The 15,419-nt window shown below is 56.1% G+C and overlaps 1 protein-coding gene across 1 annotated transcript; it reads right to left on the bottom strand.

Moving 5' to 3' along the window:
• Positions 1 to 6,128: 6,128 nt before the first annotated feature.
• On the bottom strand, positions 6,129 to 14,914 carry FRS3 (fibroblast growth factor receptor substrate 3). Its single transcript, XM_057699817.1, has 6 exons — positions 14,791 to 14,914; positions 11,913 to 12,001; positions 10,891 to 11,077; positions 8,707 to 8,868; positions 7,731 to 7,888; positions 6,129 to 7,455 (listed from the first exon to the last, which is right to left on the bottom strand). Exons 2-6 carry the CDS (start codon positions 11,976 to 11,978, stop codon positions 6,541 to 6,543), a joined length of 1,488 nt encoding a protein of 495 aa, XP_057555800.1. The 5' UTR covers positions 11,979 to 12,001; positions 14,791 to 14,914; the 3' UTR covers positions 6,129 to 6,540.
• Positions 14,915 to 15,419: the final 505 nt, after the last annotated feature.

Genomic DNA, 15,419 nt, shown 5'->3' with positions numbered 1-15,419 from the left:
GCCTTATTTGTCCTGATGGCTGCCGTGTCCCCACCCATCACCGTGCCTGGCACACAACAGGTACTCAATAAATATTTGTTGAGTGAGTGGACAGGTGAATGCCCACACCTGGTCTGGTCGGAGCCCCAAAGCTGCCCCCCTCCAATCACCTGCGGGCTCACAGCCTGCTGTTCCAAAGCCTATCAAGTGTAGTCCCCTCCGCCTCCTCCTTCCCTGACCATCCAGCTCCCGCCCCACCCGCTCCTCTCCTCCCAACCCCATGCCACCCGCTTAACTGCTTACTCCCAGTTCCTTCCCTCAGTCCTCCCCACCAGTCATGGTCCCCCTTCAGCCAGCTTCCCCACATCACTGGCTGTTGCTATGACAACCATAGCAGAGCAAAACGTGGGCACTGTGCCAAGTGCCCATTGAGCACTTTATGTGCATTTTCTTATTTAACACACAATAACATTGTGAGGGAAGTATTATTAGTTTCCCTTAATAAATGAGGAGACAGGTTCAGCGAGGCTGAGTGATCTGTCTGAGGTCACACAGCTTTCAAATGGCAGAGACATGTGGTCCGTAATCCTGCCTTGTATAAGCCTCACTTCCGCAACTAGATGGTGAGCTCTGGGGAGGTGGGGCTTTGTCAGGACTCAGCCCCCATGACCCATATTCTGAATCTTGGACCCTCTGTGTCTAAGGATGGCTTGGGAAATCAAGGCCACTATACTTGTGTGATCGTTCTTGGGGTCCCCCACCCCAACCCTGATATAGCAATACATCGATAGACTCCCTAGGCTCTTCCATCCTAAGAGGAGAGGAGCTTAAAAGGAAAGACCTTGGCCAGCACCAGCGCGTATGGGTCCAAGAGGCAAGGTGCCCCAAAGAATACCTGGAAACTTTCCCCACCCCCACCCAGCCCGATGCCCCCCCCCCCCCCCCTTCCACAGCTGCTCCCATCTCCAACCAAGCCCTCCTCAGACTTGGCTGCCCGGCTCTCCCCGGCCCAGGCAGCACGCAGTCAGGATTACGGGTTTCATTGCTTTTTTAATTTTGTCTTCTCCAGAACCGGAGTCCTCAGTCCCCCATCTCCTCACCCCCATTTCTTGTCGTGGCCACACTCTTTCTGGGATCTTCTCACCCAGAGGGGCACCGCACCAGGCTAAAGGAGGGGCAGGTGGAGGGAGGTGATGGGACCCCCGAGGGGCCAGGTCTCCGCAGCTAAAGGAGCCGAGGAGACGGCTGAGGAAAGGCCCCCCCATCCACCACAGGCATCAGATGGGGTTAAGGTGCCCCCTCCCTGCCCCCCACACTGCTCATTAGCTCAGTCATTGTATTAATAATCCCTTAAGTACGAGCATAACGACAGTGCACACCTGGAGCACAGGCGATGTTCGCACTCGCCTGACCTCTCCAGCCCCGTCCACAGGCATCCACAGGGGCCCTGGGGCAGGCATGTCCACCCCCAGAGAGGCCAAGGGAGGGGTCCACCTGGTGAGCAAGGCAAGCGGTGCGAAGGCTCCACCAGCCACCAGCAGGCAGAGTGAAGCTTCCAGAGGAGCTAGGCTGAGAACCTGTGATCCACCACCCACGGAGAGCCCTCTCCCAGCCCCCATCCCTGCTTTCCCGCCACCTCTAGGTTCAGAGCAAGGGCTGGTGCCTCTGGATTCCAGGACAGACCCAGACAAACAACAAGAAATAGCTGAATGAACGGCAGGTTCGGACTTCAATTTTTTTTTTTTTGGCGCACGCGCTTAGTTGCTCCGCGGCATGTGGGATCTTCCTGGAACAGGGCTCAAACCCATGTCCCCTGCATTGGCAGGTGGATTCTTAACCACTGCGCCACCTAGGAAGCCCTCAGACTTTGATTTAACAAACCGAGGACTCCAACATCAGGTAGCCACTAGCAGGGCAAGGAATGCAGCAGATGTTTACGTGGAAAGACCTGGTGTCAGGCCAGCTCTAAGGTCCCAAGAGCAAGAAGGGCCAGTGAAGTGAGCGCTAACTTGGGCAGAAGCATAACATCTGGAGCATGGACAGCGTTGGGCTGAAGGAAGGTGAGGGTCAGACCTGGGCAGTGCATGCAGTTCTGGGTCAGACTAGAGCGCAGAAGGCTGGACAGAGGGGAGGACACCTTTCCGGTTATGCCAGAAAGAACCATGTTCAGGTGAGAATATCTGCCATTTACTGAGCTATTACTATGGGGCCAGCTGCCACAGCTCATGCTGGGAAGACCTTCTCCTCTATGATCCTCACAACTCCTTCCTTCCTCCCTTCCCTCCCTCCCTCTCTCTTTCTCTCCTTCCCTCTCTTTCTTTCTTTCTTTCTCTCCTTCCCTCTCTTTCTTTCTTTCTTTTTCTTTCTTTCTTTCTTTCTTTCTTTCTTTCTTTCTTTCTTTCTTTCTTTCTTTCTTTCTTTCTTTCTTTCTTTCTTTTTCTTTCTTTCTTTCTTTCATTCTTTCTTTCTTTCGTTCATTCTTTCTTTCTTTCCTTTCTTTCTTTTCTTTCTTTCTCTCTCTCTCTCTCTCTCTTTCTTTCTTTCTTCCACACAGCATAGCTTGTGGGATCTTAGTTCCCCAACCAGGGATTGAACCCACGCCCTCAGCAGTGAAACCGCAGCGTCCTAACCACTGGATCACCACGGAGTTCCCTGATTCTCACAATTTCAAGACAGAGGAGCAGTTATTATCCCCGTGTCACAGATGAGGAAACTGGAACGTGAAGAGGTCAAGTTGTTAGTAAGCGCTAATGCCAAGTTTCAAAGTTCAGCTTCCTGAGCGGAGAGACTTAGATTTAGCTGTGTGTGGGTCCATGAGCAGAGTTAGGACCTGCTGGGGGCCAGTTTTAGGGACCCAAGTGGAGGGAGCACTTGTGAGGCAGCGAGCTCCCCATCCCGGGAGTGTGTGAGCAGAAACCCGCTAAGTATCCCCAGGAATCCTGTCGAGGGGATCCCCAGATGGGTCCCAGCTTAGCTGACCCACAAGATTCCATCCTGGACTCTGTGATTCTGTACATACAGAGCCCTGAGGGGTCCACACAGGCCCTCTCACCCCTGCTTCAGCCTTTCTGGGGTCTCCAGGGTCCCTCATTATAAACCCTCCACCACCTGTGAGTACGACTCCCCTGTAGGGTGTTGGTCGGAGACCCCCCTAGGCTCAGGAGGGCTCTGGCCTGAACTGACGCGTCTCCTGTGGGGCTAAGACGCCTGGAGGAGAGGACAGCGGGGGCGGGGGAGGTCAGGCCCCCTCCTGCACACCCACTTACAGAATGGGAGCCATTCCAAGGCATCAAAAGAGTAGAGGGGCAGGGTCCCGTGGGTGGGCACCGGGCTGAGCCTAGGGGAAGGCAGCTTCGCCTTGCTGTCAGCCAGACAAGGCCCTGGCTTGGAACTCAAAAGGATTTCTGAGCGGGAACACTGGAACGTGGCCCCTGCCGACACCTGGCCCACTTCTGGGCACCCAGCACGCTCTCCCTGCAGCCCACCTGAGGGAACTAAGCCCCTTCAGGCCAGGTTGGGAGACGTGCCTGGGAAAGACCCACGACTGGCAGGCAGCCCCAGCTCCAGCCGCTCATTAACTTCATGGCCCGGGGCAAGTGACTTCACCTCTTGACCTGCTTCCTCTTCTGCACTGTGGTGATAACAGCCCAGCCCAGTGAGCTCAAAGAGATAAATGGTCTGTAAGGCCCTGTGGAAAACCTCCCATGTTTATACCCTTGTAAAGTGCTATTATTACCCAGGGTGGGCTCGGGGAGGGCCCCTCCTGGTCTGACCTGAAATGTCACTCCTGGACAGGATGCTGGCTCCTGTCCTTTCCTGAGGGCAGCCCAGGGGGTGGGGAGGGCCTGATTCTAAAGAGGAGAACTGAGCAGTCGGCAAACATTCACCATGGCGGTGGGGATCCTTGGACGATGATGGCGATGGAAACGGATTCCGTCCACGCACCACGCCCTGGTGTTGGCAGGACGGGCTCAGGCTCAGGAGCCATGGTTGCCCCCCCGGGCATCACTCCCACCCGCCCCTTCCTGCCAGGAAAGCCGTCCACTCACACCCCAGAGGAAAATTCCTAGAGTAGGCCTCGTGGGTCAAAGGCAGTGACCTGGGGAGGGGATGGGGATGGTTGGCGACCGCACTGGGCTGGGAGCCAATTCCTGGGATATGTCCGGACCCCCAGCCAACGCCCCACAAATATGCAGACGGAAGCGATTACAGCTTGCTCTGGGGCAACCCCCGGGGTCTGAGCAGGACCTGGCGACCCCTGAGAGTGAGACGGAACTGCTCCTTCCTGAGCTGTTCAGCAGAGGAGCAGCAATAAGCCTGAGGTCAGTCTCAGGGGCTGAAGAGTTGTGATGACCAGTGGTTTTCACCCTGGCGAGCAGTTGGGTTGACAGCTTGCCCACGTCGGTCTGCTTTCCAAATGCTGCCGTGTTCATCAGCTCACTGGCTATTTCTCACAATTAGCTCCGTGTTTTCCAGGGGCAAAAGCCAAGGCCTATTTGGGGTGGCCAGACACTCAAGGGAGCAGAGAAAATAGCCGAGTCAGCACCCGAACTCGGCCTCTTGACTCAAGTCAAAGCTCTTGACTCCCCCGTGACAGGGTCTGTAAGGAGGGGCCCGAGTACACCCACGAGTCACTAGCCTAGTGCTAGCATGGCCATGTCTGCCCCCCCACAACTTGGTGATCCTGTTTGAAAACCCCTTTGCTCCTGACTGTGGAGGCCAAAAGGAGAAGCAGGGGTGGCATGGGAGGACACGGAGAAAGCAGAATTGAGCCTGGGTGAGCTGCAGAGAGAGGACAGTACTACCCTTCTGCAGTGTGGGAAAAAGTGCAGGAATCCAGCCTGCCGCAGGTGATCCTTCTGGTCCAGAGATCAAAAGGATATAAAGGAGAGATGGGTTCGGTGCCAGCTGTACCCTGGGACCCTACTGGGCCCCAGGTGAGGGGCCTCTCACATCCTCTGTAGCCAGTCCTCTTTGCCCATTTCCTGGACAGAGTGACACTCAAGGTCAGCGGGGTCTGGAAGCTGGTCGGTCTAATCCCCACCCAGGGGATAGGGCGCTCCCGGAATGAGGCCCAGGCAGTGGTAGGACAGCACGAGGGGAGGGAATTGGGTGGGCCCCACGGGTGGGCCCCCACCCTGGCCTGCGTCCTTGGTGTGGAGGACAGGTCTGCTCGCTCCACAGGGCAGGGAGCTGGGGCACAAACGGCAACCAGACAAGAAGGCTTGTCCCTAAGTCTTGGACAAACCCTGCTCTCACTCCTCACCAGGGCCCTGAGTGCCTCATCACAGACGCTGGGTTTCCTGGAGATAAACCGTTGAGGGGTTTGAGACAGAGAGGGAGTCCTGAGGCAGGGAGGCTGGTGGGACGAGTAGGAGGAAAGAGGCAGCCTCTGGACAGAGAGAGGGAGCCTCCACAACCACAGGCCTGGGCGGGTGGCATGTGCAGCCCTGCACAGACCCCGGGCTCCTGGGCAGGCGTTCAGATGTGGTGGCTCTGTCAGGGGCCACCCCTGCAGTAGGTCAGAGGGCCCCAAAGAGTCCATTCTCTAGGAGTACTTCTCTGGGAAAGTCCTACTTTGTAAATCAGATTATTTAGCTACATATTATCCTGTTTTTCCTTTTTCTTTTCTTTTTTTTCTCTTCCTGGGCTTTTATTTTAAAAAGTCCCATTTAAAGGTTCTAATATCGACCTTGATATCCATGTTGATGGTGCCAAAGGAGGATCCAGGGTCCACCTGCGGGTCAAGGAGGGAAAGGAGAGCAGCGAGGACCCAGGGGGTCCCCCCTGGTGGCAGAAGGGAGCATCCGTGAGGGATTCCAGAGAAGGTGGATGTGGTATAGTGTCCTGGCCCCCAAGTTTCCCCCACCCACTGCCAACCTCAGGGAGTCAGAATTTATCTCATCAGGGTAGTTTTCCTTACAGATCCCCTTTCTGCATGCAGGACTCTAGCTGCCTATCCCTGGCAATGTTCAGTTCTGGCCCAGGGCTTCTTAGAGGAGAAAAAGAAATGGTCATGACGTGTCACAAAAACCACCATCCCCCCAAATTTCCCAGAATGAAACCCCTACCTCTGTTAGGCCTCCCCGACTCCCACCCCAGTGCCATGCCAGAAAAGCCTCCCTAAGGATCTGACATCATCCACCAAGTCAGAATTTAAAAATAATTATATTAATAATAAATATGTTAAATTACATTTAAAACAATAAATAGAAAAATAAACTGATAAATAAAATCAACAGGTACAAAATGTTTCCAAACCACAACCAAAAAAAACACACAGACAGACGAGACAGATGACATAACGGGAGGGTGCGAAATGCGATCACGGGCCCCTTCACAGTTTACGTCGCGGCTCCCCCCTCGCCTGGTCACCCTCTTCTGTCCCCAGGTCGGAGACAGGGAGACTCAGTGGCTGATATCTTTGGGGATTCTGGCCAGTGCGGGGAAGCATCGGGTCCCACCTCAGTGCCCTTCTGGGAAGCAACCCTGAACCCCGGCGTGCGGGTGCAGAGCACTGCAGCAGGAGGCGGAGGCTGCCGGGCGGGTGGAGGGATGTCCCTACAGAGGCAGGTCGGTGCTGTTGTGCCGCGTCTTCCTGGCGGTGCCGTCGTCTCGGGGCAGAGCCCTCTGCAGGTTGGACATGGCCACGGTCTTTTTGAGGTCAATCACGGCGTAGGAGTCTGAGCTGCGGGCAGGGTGCGTGGTGGGCACAGGGGCTCGGGGAGCGGAGGGGTTCTGGGGCCCCTTGGGGCGGTCTCCACCCCAGCCCTTCAGCTCCACCTGGATGTAGTTGAGCTGCCTGGGGGGCTCGGGGCCTGGCCGGCGGAAGTCAAAGTTGAAGACCCTCGGGGAGCCTCGGCGGCGGGTCAGCGGCACAGGGAAGCTGCCGTGGCTGCGGAGGGCAGCCCGGGTGCTGGTGGGCTTCTGCAGTGGGGTCTCGTCCTCCTCGCCTTCAGGGAAGCCGTTGGAGGAGGGTGTGAGCCCGTCCCTCGAGTCCCCATCATCCCCGGCCTCCTCCCCCAGCTGCTGGGCCTGGCTCTCCCACACGGGGGGCAGGGAAGGCAGGTTCTCGTAGTGCAGCAGCGCGGCGCGGCGCTGGGCCAGGCCATTCCATCCCGGCTCGTCCGGGCTCAGTCTCCAGCCGGTCCCCGGCCGCAGCCCCCCGCTGACGTTCTCGTAGGTGCACTTGGGCTGGGCCGGGCATTCAGAAGGTCCCTCGTTGTTATTGTTGTGGGGGGGGGCGTCGTGCAGACCGGGGCAGAGGCCTTGGCACTTGGTCATGTGCCGCCGAGCCGGGGTGGGGCCCAACACGAACTTCACCTGACCCGGCTGCAGGAACACCTGTGGGTCCCGCTGGTCGGGGCCCCGGGCCTGCGGGGCAAGGGGGGCCCGGCCCTCAGGCAGGGGCTGCAGGCTGTGCCGGCTCCGGCGGCGCTCATCCTCACTGGCTGGCGTGTTGACGTAGGTGTGGGACTGGGGGAAGAGCCCAAGGGCAGGAGGGTCCAAGGGCAGCGAGGAAAGAGAGAACAGGAGATAGGATAAGAGAAGCACAGGGAAGAGGAGCTGCAGTCTCTTTCTCTTTCTCTTCCTTGTCCTCCAAACCTTCTGGGGAAGCTGCCTCCCTTTCTTGGGACAGGAAGGGACTCTATCAACTTCTTCCCTCCCATGATCCTCACTGGGAGGAGGTACCATATTTCCTGATCCCCCACCCCCACCAACAGGAAGGCACCAGGCAGCCAATCACTCACCTGCTCATCGGGGGCAATGAGAGCATGGGTGGACTCTTCCCCCAGTGAGGGGTGTCTCAGGCTGCTCGTCGAGGGGCGCCGGGGCGCTGAGAAGCGCGAACCCTCTCCCAGGCAGCCAGGGAAGCCATTGGAGAAGCTGGAGACGGTGTAGCCTAGAGCTGGGCACACAGGAGACAAGGGGTCCTTAAACCACCTGGCAAATACCTGCAACCGTGTGTGTGGCATCCTGGAACTCCTCCAAGTGGAGGGGAGGCCCTCCCAGGGCCCCCCGGGGGTCAGCCCCACTGAACTGGCAGTCCCCCATTTCTTCACCTTGTATCTGTTCTCTAAGCCCTGCCCTTGCCCTCACAGCTCAGCTTGAACCCCACTTCCCCATCACAGCCTCATCTGAAGCACTTAAGGCACACCTTGTTGTCACTGGACCGACACTTCACCTCATTCCAGCTCTGCCAGTGAGCTCCTCGAAGTCAGGGACCGTGTTTCTATCTCTTCTGTCCCCCACGGGCCAGCCGATGGTGTGCAGGACACAGAGCAGGTGCCCAATGTGATTCAGTGAGTGAACAAGCAAAAACTGTGGGAATCTCCCCAGGCGGCCGCGGGCAGAGATGCCTGCACGAGCCGTCAGGAAAGGTATATGGGTATGACCCAGTAGACAGAAGGAAGGAAGCAAAACAGCTCCAGACTGCTGTTTCCATGGAAACCCAACGTCTTCCTGTCTGTTCCCCGACCATCCGTCAAGACAAAGCTCTGGACTCCCCAGCCTCAGCTTGAGTCACCTGATTGGCCCAGGCCAGGACGTATCCATCCCTAGGAGTTGTCTGATGATGGATGACGGTTCTGGGAGCCTGGCTCACTCAGCCATCCCCTCACCTGCCTGCCTGATGCCTCCAAGACTGGTGCTTCCTGGGCCTGTGCGTGTGCGTGTGTGTGCGTGCCGCCGGGGTGCTGGGGAGGCATCCCAACGGGGTCTCCTCACCACTGGGAGGCTGGGGGGCCCGAGGGAGGTCGAGCTCTGCTGGGTGGCTGTTGCGGGTGATGATGACCGGCTCTTCCATCACATTGATGCTGTTGCACTGCATCAGATCCTGGAGGAGGTTGAAGATTTCCTCGGCCCGGGAGCACTTAAATGCAAATATCCCTGAAGAAGGAGAGGGAGAAATGAGGCTCCTCTGACCCTGTGTCCTATAGGGAAGGACCAGAGAGGCTGAACAGATGCACAGAGCTCAGGAAAAGTCCCTGAACTCCAGGCCCAGGCCTGCGGTGGGGGCGGGGGAAGAAGCCCTCATGCTGGGCAGTCTCCCCAGCACCCTCCAAAATCCAAGAGCCAAAGGAGGAGCTGGCCCAAGGCCCTCGCCCCCCAGCCTAACGCACACTATCCATCACCATCATCGTAGGATCTAACACTTTAGCTATATTCCTACAAGGTTAAATCTGTTTCTTAAGGATGTGTGTGCACAGGGGTGAAGGGAAGAGAAGTAAAAAAATCAAAGTGGAAAGGACAGTGTCAGATGAGTGACCACTCCACCTCACATGCTGCCCCCATCTTCCTCTGCCTGCCACCCTTTGTTCCCCAGAAAAATGAGCCCCACTTGGCCACCAGCCCTTGGCTCTATGCCCAACAGCCTCTAAGCTCTTTGATGGTGGGAGGGTCTATCCTGTTCACTGCTTGTTCACTGCATACTTAGCCCAGTGCCGGGCCAGAGAGCAACTGTCTACTGTGTATAGGCCCCTGGCCTCATGGAGTTTGAGCTCTAGTGCAGAAAGGAAGGATGGTCTGACTAGCTAAAGGGCAAATACGGGAAGTCAACCTCGTGGCTCCTCTATGCAGCCAGGCTTACAGCCCCTCAAACTCCAAGGCAGCAACTCACAGTCCTGGCACAGCAGGGCTGGGCTGAGCATGCGTGACTCAGGGGATCCAAAGATGCTCTTGGGGTGCTGGGCCAGCCTGGGGTTCTGCACCCCGCCTCTGTAATAGTGGGACCTGGGACTCAGGGGAGGCCGCTTGGGATGTGCGTGTGCACGTATCCAAACAAAGACAAACTAGTTGGGGTATGAGGTCTGCAGGAATTGGATGAGAAGGATAGAAGGAAGGGGAAGAAATAGGACTATTCTTTCCTCATTCCATTCTGTCTCATTCCAAGATATGTCGAGGGCTTAGAAAAGGCTGGGAAAGCCTGGGGTTTTAGAAGAACCCTGTGTTGTGGCCTAGGGAGCCCCTCTGGGACCCCCAGTGTGGATTAATTGCCACTGGGAGCAGAGAGGCCCCTTCCTCCCCTCTCTCTGCTCGGCCAGTGTTAACTGCCTCTGCCTCATGAGTTCCAAAGGTAAGACGCACAGAGGGGAGGGCTCCCCCGGCCAGTACAACCTCAGAGATGCACTGTTGTGTTGGCAGCCTCATCAGAGAAGCTCGCTCATTCCATCCCTGCAGTCACACCCCCACACTGCATTGAACACAATTCCGTGCGACATTCCTTCTGGCAGAGCTTAGGTCTGGGTCCTCAAAGAAAGCCCAGACCATGCCACCTCTTCAAAGAGCCATGGCTGGCCCCAGTCTTGACTTCATGGAACAGCCCACCCCTCCCTGACCTCTGGCCGCAGGGAGAAAGGGGAGGAAGGCAGACTACTTCACACTCCACCAGCCATAGGTGACGGGAGACAAAGATTAACCTCGTGAGGGTTACTCTGTACACTACGGATCTCCCCAAATCTATCATACCCACGCCACAGGGTCCCAAGGCAGCCAGAGCTCCTGCCTGATCTTTCATTATACACAGGGACTAGGGTATATGATTTGGGGCTCAGTTTGTTCCTACTTAGGGGGCAACAGGGACCCTGAAATTAGAGTAAGAGAAGGAGGAGGAATCACGTGCTTTCCCAGGCCACCTCTGGCCTGGGAGCACTGGTTCCTTCCCATGCGCTGTGCAGCAAATGATCTCACAAAGCCACCCAGGCTGGAGCTGCAAGGACCGAAGAGAAAAAGCACTGGCCTGGGAGTCCACTTAGTTCTGTGTGCTCTTGGACATGATCTTTCCCTTCTCTGGGCAACACCTGCCAAGTCAACAGACTTCCCCACCCTCCTTCAAGCTACGACTTCCAGCCCCAGTACCTGTCACAGGCACACAAGCCCCCATCCCAGGGTGAGGCAGGGGCTGGTACTCACCCTGGCCAGTCTGACATCGGCGGCCACTCTCAAAAGAGAAGAGGTTGGAGTCGTAGCCATAGCGCCGCAGGCAGAGGTAAGGCCAGCGGACGGCCTCACGCCGGTGTAGGTGCAGCACCAGCTCGCTCTGCGTCAGCTCCATCACTCCAGAGCCCAGCTCCACCCCCTCATCATCCACATTCGTCACCTGGCAGGGGCAGGGGACAGAGGGTTAATGGGTGAGTCTGACAAGTATGTGTCCGGGTCCATGAGCTACTGGGAACACCCCGCGATTACTGGGACATGGATGAAGCAGTGCTGCTGGCCCACAACAATTCTCTAGGCCTTAGTTTTGTCATTTGGGCAGTGAGGGAAGGGGTGGTTAGTGGACCCCCAAGGTCACATGGTTAGACATGCAAGGTTAGATGACCCCAAGCGGTCATGGCTGGTATCCAAGGGCCAGATGTTAATGGGAGAAGAGGTTCGACTGTAAGTTCTAAATCTTAAGACCCAGGGAGAGTCAAACCCAAGCAAAACAACTTAAAGGCCTCTACCACCTCCTCAACTGTAGGCCCTTGCTGAGGGCTCCCTCTTCTGGTAGCAGGAGAAACCTGGGCCTCAAGATGCCCAGGTGAGGAGGGGGTGCCCCCTACAGGGAGGTAGAAGGAGCAAGGCGTGGTGCACACAGGTCCACTGGGCCTGGCCTTAGCTTCCCAAAGCAAACAGCAAACACTAATATTGTGCTTACCATGTGTTAAGCACTGATTGAAATACTTAACACGTATTAAATCACAAATGCAGACTTTTGTTGTTTTCTCCAAAAAAATTACAATGTAAAGTTACAAAGATACACTGAAAGGAGTGGATATTCTAAAAGCGCAATCTTTGCTACTCTATTACAGCCTGAGCCCCTTTTCCTTGGGCCTGCTCAGAGGTCCTGAGCTTGAGAAGCCCACAACCTCAGCCAGTTTTTCACCTTCTCTAGGGAGGCCGAGCCCAGGAGGCCGGGCTGGGAATGAGAGAGAGGAGGGGGCTGTGGGTACCTTGAACTTGGTGGGGTGGTTGTCTGGGACACTGTCTCTGTTCAGGCAGCTGCAGCAGCTCCCCATGGTGTCAGAGCAGCCGGCCCGCCCTAGGGAAAAACAAAAGGGACAGGAAGGTCATTGAGGTCAGCTCCCAAAAGCCCTGCTCTGGGGAACTCTGGCAGAACCACCTCGTTGTGATCACCTACTCTGTCCAAGACTCACAGTCCCTCCTTCAAGGAATTCACACTCTCAATCCAGGACCAGACACACACTGGATAAACATTAATTCAAGTCAGGACGTGTTAAGGATTAATGCTGATGGGGGGATGGAGAAAGCTTCTTGGGGCAACATTTGATCTGGACCTTGAGAAGCATGCAGGATTCTGACTGATGTAATGACAGGGAAGAGCAGCCTGGGCAACAGGAAAAGCACAGTTAAAAATAGGGACCTAGAAGAAGTGACTGACATCAGGAGGTGGGTGCCAGCCTGGGCCCCTCATCCAGATTCAGTAAAGAAACTGTAGGTTGGGAGTCCCAGACACTTTGGCCTGGACCTTTCTACTTGTTCCTCTTTTTCCACCTCACTCCTCCCACATCATCTGAATCCTCTTTTCCTTCCTCACCACCATCCCAACATCTACCTCAAGTTTATCTTTTTGATGTTCTCTTCAAATGAGATGTTACATTTATGGTCAAGAGATACATTCAGAAGATTTAACATTTAAAACTGAACTATTTTTATAACCTTGAGGAAATATTTCTTCATTAAAAAAATAAACGCTGGGTTTGCTTCCCTTTGTCCAAAAGGGAGACCAGAGGCCTTACTATCTGGCTTTTTCCTCAAGGATTATGGCACTTGAATTAGACATCACAATAGTTGGGCCTGTGCCTATGATGGAGATGACACCACCAGGCTACAGTACCTAAGGGAGCAAGCAAACACAGGGACCGATCCCAACCAGAAGTTATGGGTTTGCAACTTGCTGCAAGAAACGAATCAGTACGATGAGATATCCTTCTGGAACTCCGTTCAAAGTGTAAAGCCTTGAACAGTCCTGACCTGCACCCTCTATTCCTCCCAACTTGGAAAACTCCAGAAAAGTGGCTCCTATACACAGCTCTCACCTCACCCAGGCCATCGGGGAGCTGACCATGGGAGGGGCATGGGGAAGGACCCCCACTTTATTCCCCCTGTTCTTGGTGGGGTGTCATGGCAAGCAGTCTGCAGAGAAGTCACCTGGATCTCCCTGGGACACACCTGGGGCTCACCTAGCATAGGAGACAGAGACCACAGGTTAGCAGAAACCTTCCATCCTCACCCCCAACTGTTAATGAAACTGACTTGCTATCAGTCCATCCCACCTGGATATCTGTTCCAGGCCCTAATGGGATAGAAACACCAACAAAGAAAGTGAGATCAAGGGCAAAGGGACTACATATTCCAAGCACTATAGGCCCTGAGAGGGTGAGACTCCCCTGGCAACAGTGAGTTTTAAGTGTGAGGCAGCCCAAGACATTTCAAGTCACCTCTAGACCCCATCTGAATCCTGTTACAACCAATACTAAGATCACCACCTTACCTTTGCAGAGAACTTGAATTCTACAGAGAGCTTTCTCAAAAGGACACCAAGATGTACTGGAAAGAGCATTGGCTTAAGATTTAGGAAACCAGTAGCCTTTCTTGTTGCTACTAACTATCTGGAAGAGTCTGCCAAGTAGATTCTACATGACCACTCCCAACTCCACCCCAAGGCCTTAGTTTTCAAGGGAAACACCTGTAACCTGTGGAACTTCTAGCTTCAATAACCTCTAGAGGTAAGTATGCAGGACCAACATCACTAAAATCAACATTTTCCTCTTCTAGGACAAGCTCCTTCAATCTCACGTTTGGGGGTTTGATAGGTTTTCTGTTCTCCAAGCTCTGAAAGGCCTAAAATTTAACATAAATGCTAACAATCAACCAAAATTCAGTCATCTGAACCCTAGGCAGACAAGTCAACAAGCCAGGACCCTGGAGATCCCTGAAATCCCACCCTCTTGCTCTGGAAAAACAATGACATTTCCCAGGGCCCCTGGTGCTCTGCATCCTTGGACACTTCCCAGGTAAAAGGACCCCCACCCTCTCGGTCTGGCTTACTCTCTGGAAGGAGGCACAAGGCTGAGGAAGGTATGCACAGCCTAAAGACAGGCAGCTGGGTAAATATTGGGGCTTGAGCTACCCACAGGGAGACTGGGGGTGAAGCCAAGCACTACAGGGTGCAAGACAGGGGAGGGCGCTGCACCTTTTCCTGTTCCCTTCACTTCTCTTCAGGATACCGGGAGATATCATGACAGCCCAACGAGGGGGGTTACATCGAATGGGGCGGGAGAAGGGGGCTCTGGTCTGAGACAGGTGTGGATTGCGGGTGGGAGTTTGAGGTTATGGGGACTCAAAACGTGTGAGAGAGATGCGGGAAATGTGGACACATCTTTTGGATTTGAGCACCGTGCAAGGAGAATGGGGGGCATGAAGACTCAGAGAAATTTCAGGGCGGTGGAAGCATCTGGGAGCACCCAGGAGAGAATGGTGGCTCTGTGGGCGTCTCAGGGGACTCTGCAGGAGTGAGGGGTTCTGAGGGCTCCGGGACACAAGAAGGTGTGTCCGAGGGTGGGGGTGGGGTGGTTCTGGGTGGTTAGAGCCAGATTTAGGTAACAGGGTTGAGAAGGGAATGTCTAGATACCGGGAAGCAACAGGGGAGGTCAGGGCCGCGCGTTGTCCCTGGATCCCCGCCCCCAGCCCCGGGTTTCCACCGCCCGCCCTCCCGGGGCTTCCTTGGGAGGGAGCGGAGACTGCGGCGCGGCGCGGGGCTGCCTCGGTGGAGTCGCCTCGTCCCCGCCCCGCCGCGCCCCAACTCACATCGCCCCGCGGCCCGGGCGGCGCCGGGCCCCGCTCCCGGGTCCCGCTGCAGCAGCCGCCGCCGGCCCGGAGCTAAGGCCTCCCCACCCCGCGGCGGCGGGGTCGGAGGTCACCGGCAGCACCAACGAGACGCTGCGGGCGGGCGGACCCGATCGGGGGCGACCCGCGGCGCACAGCCTAGAAGGTCCCTTTGGAGGACTTTGCAGTAGGGAGCAGGGAGCATGCGCAGACGCCAGAGGGCGCTCCGGGCCAGCGGCTGGGCGAGCCTGGCGGGGGCGGGCGGAGCCTGGGGCGGGGGCGGGGCGGGGGCGGGGCTGAGGGGACCAGAGGTGGGACCAAAGGTTTCCTTCCACTCCCAGGATCAGGAAAAGGACCCGAGAGGGGGCGGGGCGGGGGAGAAATACGAAAGAGGGAGGCGGAGCCTGAAGGGATGGAAGGGAGAAGGGCAGGACGAGGGACCCCAGAAAGTGGTTGGGGACAAGGGGGAGGGGACTAGGTGGGGGTGAGGACACACAGAGAGGGGCGGGGCTCGGAGACCAGAAGGAAGGTCTGGGGTTGGCGGGGGTTGGGGACCTGTAGGCTCCGAAAGGCTTTCTGTTCAGCGAGTGCTTGAGGACCCGGCATAACGA

This window comes from Hippopotamus amphibius, chromosome 11 (genome assembly GCF_030028045.1).
Source record: "Hippopotamus amphibius kiboko isolate mHipAmp2 chromosome 11, mHipAmp2.hap2, whole genome shotgun sequence".
Taxonomy (NCBI): Eukaryota; Metazoa; Chordata; class Mammalia; order Artiodactyla; family Hippopotamidae; genus Hippopotamus; species Hippopotamus amphibius.
Note: the sequence above shows the minus strand (reverse complement) of the source record. Positions and strands in the feature narration are given on the sequence as shown.

Coding starts and splice junctions, on each gene's coding strand:
- FRS3 (XM_057699817.1), bottom strand. CDS start 11,978: ATGGGGAGCTGCTGCAGCTGCCTGAACAGAGACAGTGTCCCAGACAAC. Junction 8,869..10,890: donor CCGATGTCAGACTGGCCAGG/GTGAGTACCAGC, acceptor CTCCTTCTTCAG/GGATATTTGCATTTAAGTGC. Junction 7,456..7,730: donor TCATTGCCCCCGATGAGCAG/GTGAGTGATTGG, acceptor CTCTTCCCCCAG/TCCCACACCTACGTCAACAC.